Here is a 12215-nt window from a genome sequence, read left to right as displayed (position 1 = left end):
CATTTGTTGGACCCCCATTTTCGAGCGTGGGGTTGAAACTTGCCAGAGCCCACCTCCAATTGCGAGTGTGGATGAGACATGGGGTCTCCGACTCCCTGCGCGACTCTCATCACACTAGCTGGCCTATGTAAGTACTACCTATTACGGAGCAAGCGGTCCAAGTTCTGGGCCATGCCGACCTGTCAGAGGCCATGGACGGGCCCCGAATCGCCAAGGCCGGCAATCTCGCAGGCAGCGCCGCAGGCTCGTCCCCTAATCCCGCTGGGATAAATACGTACGGCGATCTTCACGGGAGATGCACCTGGAGTGAACACCCCTGGCCCGGAGAGCCTGCCGGTCTCCCCTGGCTGGGCCATGTGGCCAAGTGAGAGATGAGGGTGGATATTGGGTCATCACCGGTCCACCGGCTGAGGCTTCGTTGTTGTTTGATGGGAGATTAGATACTAAGGTACTATATATTCTCAGGCTGCCGCCCTCGTTCCCGTAGCCGGATATTCCAAACTTTGGTGGTTACCTCGTTTTCGAGTTGTACATACTTCATCCCAAAGCTGCTGGCTGCTTCTCTCGGACACCGAGCACCATCGACCTACAAATTCTGTGCATCAGCTGTGTCGACTTACATCAAAGCTGCGTACTGTGACTCGGTGTACCGGGAGCAAGAGAAGACCGATCATCAAGCAGCCAGACAACTCCGATCACCGAGGGACCGAAGTCCTCCGGTGGTATTTGGTTTCCCAACTCACAGCAGCGACCGAGATCCGGGAACTACGACGGCAGGCACCCTACTTATTACTTCACTCTTTCCGTCTGCCATTTTGCTCATTTGGCTCCGTAACGCGCGAGACCACTCCAAGATCAAGTGGGTACCGTGGGGGTTCTTACCGGTGGCCACGCAGTGAGCGACTTCCCACATCTCTGAGATTTTAAAATCCGCAGGGAAGACCCCGACTTGCAGCCAAAAAAATCAGGTACACAATAGTACTAGTAGTGTTAGGGCCCTATTCAAGGGTCTGACCGCACTGGCAAAATGGGGTTCACATGGGAAGCCATCTATTCATTCTTCTCCCCTCCTACCTCGCGCAATCCATCCCCGCAAGACGCACCGTCGCTCTTTTCGTCTGCGTTCTTTGCCCAACCGACCGAGGCCACAAAAGCCAAACAGACGGACTTGACAATGCCCTCGTTTGCCTCGCCGTTCGGGCGGCAGTCGCCCAATACAATGTCAGCCGACCCATCCTCCTGCCAGCAGTCGCCCGGCGGCCGCGATTATCTGTCTTCAACGGCATCGTTCGGGCGGCGATCACCCATGCCCTCCCCGGCCGAATCCTCCATCTCGGTGTTGCCGCCGAGCGAGCGGGACTATTCCCCGCCCACGACCCCCTCAAGCGCCTTACTGCAGCGGCGGCCCTCGGCGTCCTCGGCCGCATCAGGCAGATCAACCGTGGCGTCGGAACCAGAGCATCGGCCGCAGCTAGACAGGTCGCACACCACGCCGCCGTCACCAACACTCGAGGCGGCCCAGGAGAAGAGGCCGTCGCCCCGGCGATCAGCCACGGAGGTCGTCGCGCTAGACCCCATGTCGCGCTCCTACCCGAAACCGGCGGAAGAGCCGAGCTTAGAGGAACTGCTTGCGCGTCAACCGCTCAAGTATTCGCTCGGTCACTACGTCAAGCACGCCAAGGCGGTCGACCCCAGCGCCGTCGAGGCGCGGCTGAAGGAGGAGGTGCTCAAGGCGCGGGAGGAGATGAGGAGGGAGTTGCTGAAGGCGAAGGAGGAGCTCGAGTCTAAGGTTGGGATGAAGGGGAAGGCTGCGCAGAAGCAGTGATTCTTTTTTTGGGGGAGGTTCTTCTCTCGTAAGGGTGGGGGACGGGGCTCTTGAGAGTTGAGAGCGTCGGTCGGTTGGTCGTCGATTCGTTTCTGTCGGGGGTCGCAGTAGATGTGCCCACCGGCTTGGCTAGGGGCTCGTTCTGGGCATGTGTTGAGAGAGTATCATGTTTGGCGTCAACGGTTTGGTTTTGGTCTGCGTCTTGCGGGGAGTTCAAGCGGCACATTTCATCTTTCTCGGGAAAAGGGCATTTGGGCGCGACGGAACCAATGCAGGGTGGTCTTGTTTCCCTTTTCCGTGCTGTTAGTTGTTGAGGGTCAGAGCACAACGATACCTAACCCGCTGGCCTGTATGGACTTGTAATTCCACCTTTTATTCTGGGGAGGATGCATAGGATAGAGAATAACAGCTAACTATCGGTGCATCGGCAACAACGCCGTCGCGGAGTGTCTGCTCTAGAACAGCCTGGATGAAAGTGAAACGCCGTAGACGACGGCCGCGACGAATGTTCCAAGGTTCAGGAGCGACGAAATGCCGTGGAGCATGGAGAACTGCTTGTTGAGCGCCACCATCTCCTGCGAATGCGGCGGCGCGTCATAAGACTTCTTGCCGTCCTTTTTCTCTAACCGGCCGTAAGCCTTCGCTGCTAAATTAAAGAGCACACACACAGAGAGAGAAAAGGGGGGAGGGAGAAAGAGAGAGAGTGGCTTGGTTTGTTACATACCCTGCTGCCTCCTCTCATCCATCACCCTCGTGGTAGCCGGGCCGACAACCGCCAGATTACCCAGCGCGCAGAGGAAAGCGCCGGCTATGGGAGCCAGCACACGCCACCGGTTGGACGGGTCCAGCACGCCGGACACGCCGCCCGCAGGGTAGGTGATTGCCATGACGGCCGGGAGCGCCGTTTGCATGGTGAAATACACAGGGAAGATCTTGGCCATGAGCGCGGCGAACTGTGGTCGGGGCAGGACTTGGAACGAGACTATGCCTCCAACGAAGGTCTAGACCGGTATGTTAGGCGGCAAGAGGGGCGATAGGGGGCCGTGTGGTGATGGAGATGGACGGCTTACGTGGAAGAAGGTGGTCCCCAGGAGGGTTCCATAGCTTGTTCACATTCCGACCTTGTGAGCAAAGAATTCAATCCGTGCGAGGGCGAGGATAGAAGGAGTGAAATTCGTGCGGCGCCGGCATACCTGAGAACATGATATGGAGCAGGCGAGAGGAGACTCATCTTGAGTTGGTCTGAATTTTCCCTATCTCCGTGTTTGATGCCCGATTCCGCCAACCCGAAGAGCTCGGAACGTGCCCTTGTATATTGAATTTAACACTGGACGCGTGCGAGGTTGAATGCCTCAAATGTCCTCGATGAGGCGGTTGGTTGAAGTTGGGGTTTTGAGTCCCCGCAATTCTGTAGTGTATTGTACAAGCAGTATAAAATACCTAGGTACATATATGATGCATGTAACCATCTTGGCGGTGATGCAGGGTGGGGACGGATCCGAGCATGGAGCCAGGGGTGAGATCATTTCCAATGACGCGCAATCATGTGACGCCGCGCGAGGCAGCAACCATCGACGCGAGGGCCGTCCGTTTGCTCGCCTGTGCTGCCTGAAGTTCGGCATGGAACAATGGCGCGCGGAATAAATCCATGTGCATTCCGGGGTCCCCCACACTGTGCGGCCGCTCTCCATTGATTCGTTTCCAGTTCTCTCAGGCTCCCAGTCAATCGCCCGCCGAACTTCGATCACAATGGCGGACAAAGAGGCGACCGTGTACGTGGTGGACTTGGGTGAGTCGATGGCCGACTGCCACAACGGCCGCGACGAGTCTGATCTCGACTTCGGCATGCGCTATGTCTGGGACAAAATCTCAACAACCGTCGCTGCAAGCCGCAAGACCTGGACGCTCGGCGTCGTGGGCCTGAATACTGACGAGACAGACAATGCGCAGGACCGCGAAGGGCTGGAAGGCTACGAGAACATTTCGGTCCTGCAGGAAATCGGACCGATGACCATGAGCGAACTGCGGGATCTGCGCTCGTTGATCCAGTCTTCGCATAGCCACGGAGGAGATGCCGTCTCGGCAATCGTCGTTGCTCTGTCCATGATCGAGGCGTTCACCAAGAAGCTCAAGTACAACCGGAAGATCATACTCGTCACGAACGCCGAATCGCCAATTGATGACGAGTCGCTAGAGGATGTCGCTAACCGGCTCAACCACTCCAACATAGAGCTTATCGTGATGTAAGTGCTAGGTGCTGGTGCTGGTGCCGGTGCTGGTGTTGGTGCCGGTGCTGGTGCGGCCGTTCCTAGGCCAGACTGACACTCTCAGTGGCGTCGACTTTGACGATCCGGATTATGGCTTCAAGGGGGAAGACAAGTCCAAGCGGAAGGCAAGTGGAGCTTCACAACGGTCCGCACGCACATGGATAACTTTTCTGACCCGAAACAGCGCAAGAACGAGAAGATACTCCGGAAACTGGTAGACCAGTGCAACAATGGCGTGTTCGGGACCATGGCTCAGGCTGTCGAGGAGCTTGCTATCCCTCGCATCAAACCCGTAAGACCCTTCAAGGCCTACGATGGCCCGCTCACGCTTGGGGACCCGAGCAAATCCGAGAATGCATTGAGTATCCATGTAGAGCGCTACTTCAAGACCAAGCGCGCGATGCCCCCGGCGGCAAGCACCGTGGTTATCAATCAGGAGCGCGGAGGAACCTCCCAGTCCGAAACGCTTGACGAGGACACCGAGATGGGCGGCACCGAGTTCTCCGGCGTCAAGCGGATGCGCACCTATAAGGTCGACGATCCGGAGGCCCCCGGTGGGAAGCGGGACGTTGACTTTGAAGAGCTGGAGAAAGGCTACACATACGGCCGGACTGCGGTGTCCATTAGCGAGTCCGACTCGCACGTCACCAAACTAAACACGAAGAAGTCATTCACCATTCTCGGGTTCGTTCCGTTCAGCAGCGTAAGTCATGTGGCCTCGAACCTTGGCACCTGAATGCTGAGCCGGATGACAGTACAGCCCGTTCATCAACATGGGGGAGACCGGCATCATCGTCGCACAAAAGCTGAATGAGGAAGCCGAGCTGGGCCTCTCAGCGCTCATCCACGCTCTGCATGAACTCGAATCTTATGCCGTGGCGAGATATGTGCAGAAAGACGACGCTCAACCAAACATCTTGCTACTCAAGCCGAATCCTGCTCTCGAGGACGATTTTGAGTGTCTGTACGATGTGCCGCTTCCGTTTGCTGAAGATGTTCGCAGCTACCAGTTCCCTCCCCTGGACAAGGTGCTTACCGTAACCGGCAACGTCATCAAGGAACATCGGCTGTTGCCGTCGGAGGATCTAAAGCAGGCCATGAGCGATTTCGTTGATGCCATGGACCTGTCTGGATTTGATGTTGACGATGAGGGGTACGCCAGGCTGCAGATATCTCTCTCCGGTACAGTACACCGGAACTAACACGGCACAGGAAACCGGCGGAATATGCACCGATCGACGATCTGTACAATCCGACTATCCACCGCATCAACCAGGCCATCCGCGCTCGTGCTGTAAACCCAGATGCGCCTATTTCTCCGCCAGCCGAGATCCTCCTTCGTTACTCCAAGCCTCCCGAGGAACTCCTACAGAAGGCGAAGTCGGAGATAGACGCCCTGATTGACGCGGCCGAAATCAAGAAAGGTCTGTTGCCTATCCCTCCCCTGTTACGGAAGAAAGTATTTGCTCACATGACGATCCAGTCCCCGCCAAGGCACAGGGCAGGCGCGGCAGAAAGGAGTCAGTCAAGCCACTTTCCGGCCTCGATGTCGATGCCCTGCTCGGCGAACGCAAGCGCACCACCATCTCGCTGGAGAACGCGATTCCCGAGTTCAAGCAAATCCTCGCCACGGCAGAGGACGACGCGACAGTCGCGAGCGCTGCGAAGCAGATGGGCGAGATCGTCCGCAAGCTCATCCAGGACAGCTTTGCGGATCTGTTCTATGCCCGGGCTGCCGAGAACCTCCGGGTCATGCGTGAAGAGCTCATCAGCTTAGAGGAGCCGGCAATGTACAACAAGTTCCTGACCGGGCTGAAGAAGAGTATCTTGAGCGGCGAGCTCAATGGTGATCGCCGGGAGATGTGGTTTAAGCACATCATTGGGGGCCACCTTAATTTGATCACCCAGGATGAGTCGGAGGTGTCGGAGGTCACGGCTGATGAGGCCAAGGCGGTAAGTATGGAAGCTTTTCAACGTTTTGAGGTATTGTACCAAGGTGTTTACTGACTGCTGGCTACCTGTAGTTTGCGACGTGACCTTACTAGGTCAGGTAGGGAATGGGCTGTGTGACAGTTGGCCACGTAGGTACTAGTAGTACCTACTACTAGTAGTACCCAATGTTTTGGCGATCTGTTGCTAGAGAACAAAGGAAAAGCGTACTGGTATCCTAGCTTGGTAACGATGAGCCGTAAAAGCTCGAGCCAGCTTATTGGGCAAAGCTGTCCTCACGGTAGTAGTAATGTATAGAAGATGCCTGAGCACCTTTCCCTGAGGACCTTGGATGTTACCTACTGTCGGATGGTGGTGACGGGAGCTTTAGATCCGACGCGCCTGCTCTCTTGCGGCCTAAACTCACATATAATGTTGGTGCTTCAGTATCATGATTGATTGAAAAACTCATCATCGCGGTGCAAGCGGAGAACCTGAGTATTACACTGGTGGTCGTGCAAACGTGTGTAATCGTGGATGGTATACAGAGGCACAGGTCAGGTGCCTGTGTTCAGTACTAGTAGTAATTATAATAAGGGATGACAATGATGGTAAGTTACCCCATACATCTGATAATACAGTGCTTATCCCACGTCACTTGTTGCAAAAGACACCTCCAGTACGTAAGTTATGTGGATCTTTGAGATGCACAGTTTCAATTGCCTGTCCATCCACCTTGGCAACCAGTTCACTTGTTTACTACCACATGTGTTATGTACCTTATGCGTGCGAGCTGTGCTGGGTGATACTAGCTTGATCATATGGAGAACACACAAGTGCATCGGAGGAACGAAGCTCCAGTCTCTGCTATCGTTGGCGGAAGTATTTCAACAGTTCTTTGTTTGGCAGTGCCACGATACATGTGGGATTGTGTTCTGGCTGGACAATGCACCTTCCCACATGTTGATTCGACTGCACTTGCTTCAGCCCAGCTCCTTTTCCGTTTGCACCAGTGCAGTCACTGCGGTGTATTTCACTTCTCGCCGTGGCCCAAACCTGAACTTTTCTCCATTGAGGCTGAGAACCTGCTTATTTCCTCCCGTTCCTTCCCATTCCTTCCCCGTCTCAACCGTCTACGGTACCTTCGTGGGCTGCCGACATGACAAGTCGGATTTAGTACTTCTACCTTTGCACTCCGTCCCTCATACCGACTTTTCAGTTTTGGACCAGCACTTTGTGCGCCGCTTCAGCATGGAGGACGACGATCACCTGCGCAGCCTTAAGGCCCTCACCGCCGACGACACAGTCTGGGAGGGCTTCGACCCCTCTGCATGGCGCGACATCCCTCCCCAAGAGACAGCCGCCAAGGTCGGGCCGTCGTCTGCGGTTCAAGACCAGGACGAAACTGCTGATTATTCGTCGGATGACTCGGCACCCATGATCTTCAACCACCACAAGCTCACCAAGGCAGAGCGCGCCAAGCATGGCATCCCCATGAACCGGACGCGCCAGAATTTGGCGGAAGACCAGGAAGTTCCACAGAGTCGTGTGCCGGAGAAGTTGGAGAAGGTCAGGTGGAAGGAAACTGGGCTCCGCATGGGCGAGGTTTCGCCCAAGGGAGAGGTCTTCGTGGCGTTCAGGCTTGTCACGAGCTACCCCGACATGTTCATCGGGAAGGCCAACAGCACCCGTGTAAGCCCGCGAATCCTATACCGATCCCGCTTGGACCAGAGTGTGCTGACCATCCGGTCAAGGCGGCCCCTTTCTTCACAGTCAAAGCTCTTCATCAGAAGTGCGAGTGGGATCTGTAGGTCGTCATTCAGATTGTTCACGATCCGGCAACTGACAACTATCAGCTACTACATGCATGCGCCGCCCGAAATGAACATGGACAAAGCTGTGATTTTTGTGCCCACTTACCAATTCCAGCATGTCCTAGATGCTGTGAACGCTAAGCTCGACACTCAGCTCACGATCCCTCCTGGCAAGAACGAGGCAAGATTCAAGATGACGTTCGGTTTCGGGAACACGCCTAGGCCGCGCTATTTGGGCCGCTCCAGCAACCCTACAACGTTCAGAAGACTCTGCAAATCGACCCCGGGGCCTCATCGGGATGATGATATCTCGAAAGTGGAACGGCCCGACCTTGAGAAGTTTCGGCACCTCATCGCGAGGACCCGTGCGGATAGGAAGAATCGGAGGAGGGCCGATAAGAACCGCACGAAACGCATTGCGAGCCATAAGGCATGGGGTCGGTCCATCAAGCGAGTCCAGCGATACCTAGGTCTCCGTCAGAGGGCAGGGGCTGCTGATATCAACCCCGTCATCGATCTCAGTCAACCAACCGCCGTGAAGCCGGAGAACTCTGTCATGTTTTTGGCCGTTGATGTTGAGGCATGGGAGCGAAACCAGGACCTGATCACCGAGGTTGGCATAGCTATGTTGGATACGATCGAGATCCAGAACATTGCGCCTGGTGACGGCGGGCAGAACTGGTTTCCGTACATCCGGGCTCGTCATCTCCGTGTCAGAGAGAATACCTGGGCCGTGAACAGGCGCTACGTCCATGGCTGCCCGGACCGCTTCGACTTTGGGTTTGTCCCCACCGTCCCCTTATCCCAGTCCCCCTTTCCCCAGAGATCCTCCCCTCCGACTCAAAAAAAAGCCCTTCATACCACAGACGACTAACCTTGCCTAGACGGAGCGAATTTGTCCAGAAAGCCCAAATCGAACGGATTCTCCAACAACTGGTCGAAGGCGCGACCTTCACTGATCCGGTCGACGGGGTCACCAAGCAGCGGCCCGTGGTGCTCGTCTTCCACGAGGCAGCCTCGGACATCAAATACCTGAGGCTGCTTGCCTACCACGTGGAGGCGGCCCGTAACGTGCTTGAGGTTATCGACACGCGAATGATGCACCAATACCTAGTCCGGAGCAACGATTCGGCCAGCCTGGCGACCGTCCTCAACTGCCTCCGCATCCCCTACCGCAATCTGCACAATGCCGGCAATGACGCCGTCTATACGCTGCAGGCCATGGTCGGCTTGGCGGTTGCGGAGCGGTTGAAGCGCCCTAAGGAGGCTGCTAACAAAGCGACACAAACGTAGGTTTGAGGCGGTGCAGCTGTGAAGCTGATCCAGCACTAGGGCGTATTTGCTAATTGATGTGGTACTTACAGACACATTCCGTATAACGAGAGCAAGCAGGATGAAGGGGAAGGGTGGAGCAGCAATGAGGATGACGACGGCGGTGATGCAGACGATTCGTTCCGCACTGTTTTCGCCGAGGAGAGCGGGGTTGCCATCTGGTGCGAGTAATGCTAAGGGACTCAGGGAAGACGGGCATCTTGCTACTTCGTGGGAACTGACTATGGTATCAGCGGACATTCTAATCGGAAAGGGACTGTTGGGAGTACCAAGACAGCGGATGCTTTTCATGCCGAGCCTTTTGCTTTTAGCCACCGCAGAGTGGTGATCAGCTAGCCCCCTGCATGTCGATACAAAAACGTTGATATTAGAGGAGAGTTATCAACCCACGCTGACTTTGCTAGCGGTCCATTTATCAGAGCTTCCTTCTCTTCCTTGCTCCGAGTCCAGGCACAGATGATTTCTAGCGATACAGAGCATGCGGCCTTTCTCCGCCAGCCTCGTATTGCCATGACTTGACATAATCCCACCCAACCTATCCCAAGCCAAGACATTCCCACCCCTAACGCCAATGCTATGATGTTGCGTGTATGTTGTATTTGTGTTGTACAATTTGGTGCGTGGCTGACGAAGTAGAGTCGCGCCGCATCCAAGGGTCACGGGGCAGCTGGGCGTCGCGGTTCGGCTATCCAAGGCCACGGAGACAGCCCGTCCCACCCGTCTCCCGCCAGCATCATGGGACGTATCCCCCCTCCCCGAGACCCAATCACGAATCTCGGCCGGTAGCTTCATGTGTTGTACCCTTCGACCAAAGTTGAAAAGGAGAGTAGGACCGTCATTGCACATTCTTCTCCAGGAACTCCTTCGCCTCGTTCACCTTGGTCGCCAGGTACGGACTCCCGCCGCGATCGGGATGGTTGAGGAGCATCAGCGTGCGGTGCGCCTTGCGCACTTTCTCCTTGCTGAGGCTGCTCTCGCTGTTTTTTTTGGGTTACCTTGTTAGCATCTTTTCTCCTTACACCACTACCATACAATCCATCCTTGTTCGAGGGGTTCATTCGTACTTGAGCGACAGGATCAACGCAGCCTCGCGCCGGTTCATCCGCGGCTCGAAGCCGCCCTTGTAGAAGGCCTTGCCAAGCGCGCCGACGCCTCCGCGGGAGCGCCGCCAGGCTACAAGTCCTGCTCGGCCCTGTGTAGAAAAGTGGGAGCGTCAGTTTGGTTGGAGTTTACGAGAATGCGGAGGATCTCGTGGAGAGACGGGCGTGAGACGTACGAGGAAGGCGGCTACCGCGACGCCTGCACCGATGGCTACTGCCGAAGACATTGTTTCTCTTTGCCGTTGTCGGGCAAGTTGATGATTGTGGCTGTGATGGTGGTGCCGCTGACGCGATGTGATGACCGGGGGTTCGTGGTGGATAGGTTGGCAGTAGTTGGTGATGGCGATGATCTCCTTCAAGTGGGCAGCCTAGCATGCGATGGCACTTTTTCTGCTGGGTTCGCCGTCGGGATTTGCCGCTGCCGACCGGACCCCGGACGGGCATGTAATGACACGGTATTTTACAATCCCATACCTCTACCCTCTTTGTCTCCCGCTTGACACCTCTTTTGGCTTCAGTTTCCTGCAGCGAATGAGCTAGCTCAGTCACTACGAAGAAACATAAGGAGTCGCTCACTTCCATTGTATCGTCGTCAGACCTTAACTTCTCCTATGCTAGCATGAGAAGCATGATCTCAACAGCCTGACCTCCTTGCTACCGTACCTAAATTGATAAGTCTGTGAATTAGGGGTAAGTAATGGATGTGCCTACTATGGGGCGTGAGAGTCTCTATCTCGCAACTCCTAGTACTATAGCAAACATGCTCCGTGTCTTCAAACAGTGCACCCACCGAACAGGCATCACGAAGTGTCAGTCAGTTCCTCGCCTTTACGACGGCCGCCCCGCCCAGGATGATGATAAGCCCTCGGCGGCGGCGCTAACCCAACCTCGACGTCCCTCAGCACTTGCATCTCGAGCTCTGCCGCCTTCTTCTGCCGTTCCTCTTCCTCCTTCAACTCTGCCCCTACCCCATCATGACCAGTCCAATTCCCCGCCCCTCCCCTCCCACTGAGTTCTCCCGCCCTCGGTTTGGCCGCGATAGTTGCTGCCACGGCGACAGCTGCCTGTTCTTTTAAGTCTCTCTCCTCCTGCTGCGCGGTGCTGCTGTTCGGGTCCGTGGACGGGGCTGTGGTGTCGGAGCCGGCCGAGCGAAAGGTGAAGTTACCGGCGCCGCCGCGGCCGGTACGGGAGTAGCTTGGCCCGGAAGAAGTGGAGTGGGTCTGAGTCCGGGTTACGGCGTTGGCCAGGGGTTCGGCCGAGTTGTTCTGGGCTTCTAGGTCCTGGCCTAGTGTCAATCACAGAGGAGCTGCTTTAAGCATGCAGCTACCAAATGGGATGAGATGACGCACTGGGGGAGTGCTGTTGGCCGCTTCTTGAACATCTTTCTTGCTGTAGAAGTTGCCCGCTCCACCACGGCCTACCCGGCGGAGGATGTCAGACATAATGATGGTTTATTAATGGTTTACAGTGACTCCCAGAGCTAGGAGGAAAGGTTGAGTGAGATTCAGAAACGTTTAGCTATGGGTGAATTATCTCTCAAAAACATTCCTGGAACTGAGAAGATGCCGATTCATTTGAATCGTTCATCCCCAAGTTCTTATCAGTGACACCCCCCAAACCTTATCGTCTTAGCTGTAAAGCTGTGTAACTGGATTCAGCTTTGCCAAGGAACCTAGGTGCCCTTCATTCAAAGAGACAAGGACCTAAGGTAGTGTAGAGGTAGGTACTAGTAGTGTGCAGCGGAACATCTGAGACAACACGTACGTGTTTCATCATTGTTGATGCTGCTCTGCGGCGTCCAAAGGTCTTTATTAGTTCACACAACAAGAGCGAGTTCTCAACTGGTAATCTTGAGGTTCGATCTTCAGGAGCGTTTAGGAGGTCTAGATTGCAATTGGCATTGGGATCAATCGGCACTAGTCCATGCACGGGGCAGGTTGTGAGCTGA

At 55.5% G+C, this 12215-nt stretch overlaps 6 protein-coding genes across 6 annotated transcripts; 3 read left to right on the top strand and 3 right to left on the bottom strand.

The window, feature by feature from the left end:
• Positions 1–648: 648 nt before the first annotated feature.
• On the top strand, positions 649–2060 carry B0T15DRAFT_290056 (uncharacterized protein). The gene has a single exon (XM_062863696.1). The coding sequence runs from the start codon at positions 1028–1030 to the stop codon at positions 1823–1825; it is 798 nt and encodes a 265-aa protein (XP_062717830.1). The 5' UTR covers positions 649–1027; the 3' UTR covers positions 1826–2060.
• A 220-nt stretch (positions 2061–2280) lies between these two features.
• On the bottom strand, positions 2281–3056 carry B0T15DRAFT_403975 (uncharacterized protein; the record flags this gene model as incomplete). The annotated part of the gene is made up of 4 exons (XM_062865233.1): positions 2281–2447; positions 2550–2826; positions 2896–2929; positions 3019–3056. The coding sequence occupies 4 exons, from the start codon at positions 3054–3056 to the stop codon at positions 2281–2283; spliced, it is 516 nt and encodes a 171-aa protein (XP_062717829.1).
• Positions 3057–3324: 268 nt separating this feature from the next.
• On the top strand, positions 3325–6578 carry B0T15DRAFT_541808 (SPOC like C-terminal domain-containing protein). Its single transcript, XM_062869889.1, has 7 exons — positions 3325–4068; positions 4157–4217; positions 4277–4795; positions 4848–5245; positions 5305–5516; positions 5576–6045; positions 6117–6578. The coding sequence occupies exons 1-7, from the start codon at positions 3575–3577 to the stop codon at positions 6126–6128; spliced, it is 2166 nt and encodes a 721-aa protein (XP_062717828.1). The 5' UTR covers positions 3325–3574; the 3' UTR covers positions 6129–6578.
• A 694-nt stretch (positions 6579–7272) lies between these two features.
• B0T15DRAFT_403361 (uncharacterized protein) lies at positions 7273–9338 on the top strand (the record flags this gene model as incomplete). The annotated part of the gene is made up of 5 exons (XM_062865200.1): positions 7273–7713; positions 7776–7828; positions 7878–8615; positions 8720–9124; positions 9200–9338. The coding sequence occupies 5 exons, from the start codon at positions 7273–7275 to the stop codon at positions 9336–9338; spliced, it is 1776 nt and encodes a 591-aa protein (XP_062717827.1).
• A 664-nt stretch (positions 9339–10002) lies between these two features.
• B0T15DRAFT_496522 (mitochondrial import inner membrane translocase subunit TIM14) lies at positions 10003–10494 on the bottom strand (the record flags this gene model as incomplete). The annotated part of the gene is made up of 3 exons (XM_062867181.1): positions 10003–10144; positions 10232–10359; positions 10444–10494. 3 exons carry the CDS (start codon positions 10492–10494, stop codon positions 10003–10005), a joined length of 321 nt encoding a protein of 106 aa, XP_062717826.1.
• Positions 10495–10958: 464 nt separating this feature from the next.
• Positions 10959–11941, bottom strand: B0T15DRAFT_289901 (uncharacterized protein). Its single transcript, XM_062863695.1, has 2 exons — positions 11617–11941; positions 10959–11547 (listed from the first exon to the last, which is right to left on the bottom strand). The coding sequence occupies exons 1-2, from the start codon at positions 11707–11709 to the stop codon at positions 11068–11070; spliced, it is 573 nt and encodes a 190-aa protein (XP_062717825.1). The 5' UTR covers positions 11710–11941; the 3' UTR covers positions 10959–11067.
• Between the last annotated feature and the right edge of the window lie 274 nt (positions 11942–12215).

This window comes from Chaetomium strumarium (assembly GCF_033439665.1).
Source record: "Chaetomium strumarium strain CBS 333.67 chromosome Unknown B0T15scaffold_7, whole genome shotgun sequence".
NCBI classification, from domain to species: domain Eukaryota; kingdom Fungi; phylum Ascomycota; class Sordariomycetes; order Sordariales; family Chaetomiaceae; genus Chaetomium; species Chaetomium strumarium.
Note: the sequence above shows the minus strand (reverse complement) of the source record. Positions and strands in the feature narration are given on the sequence as shown.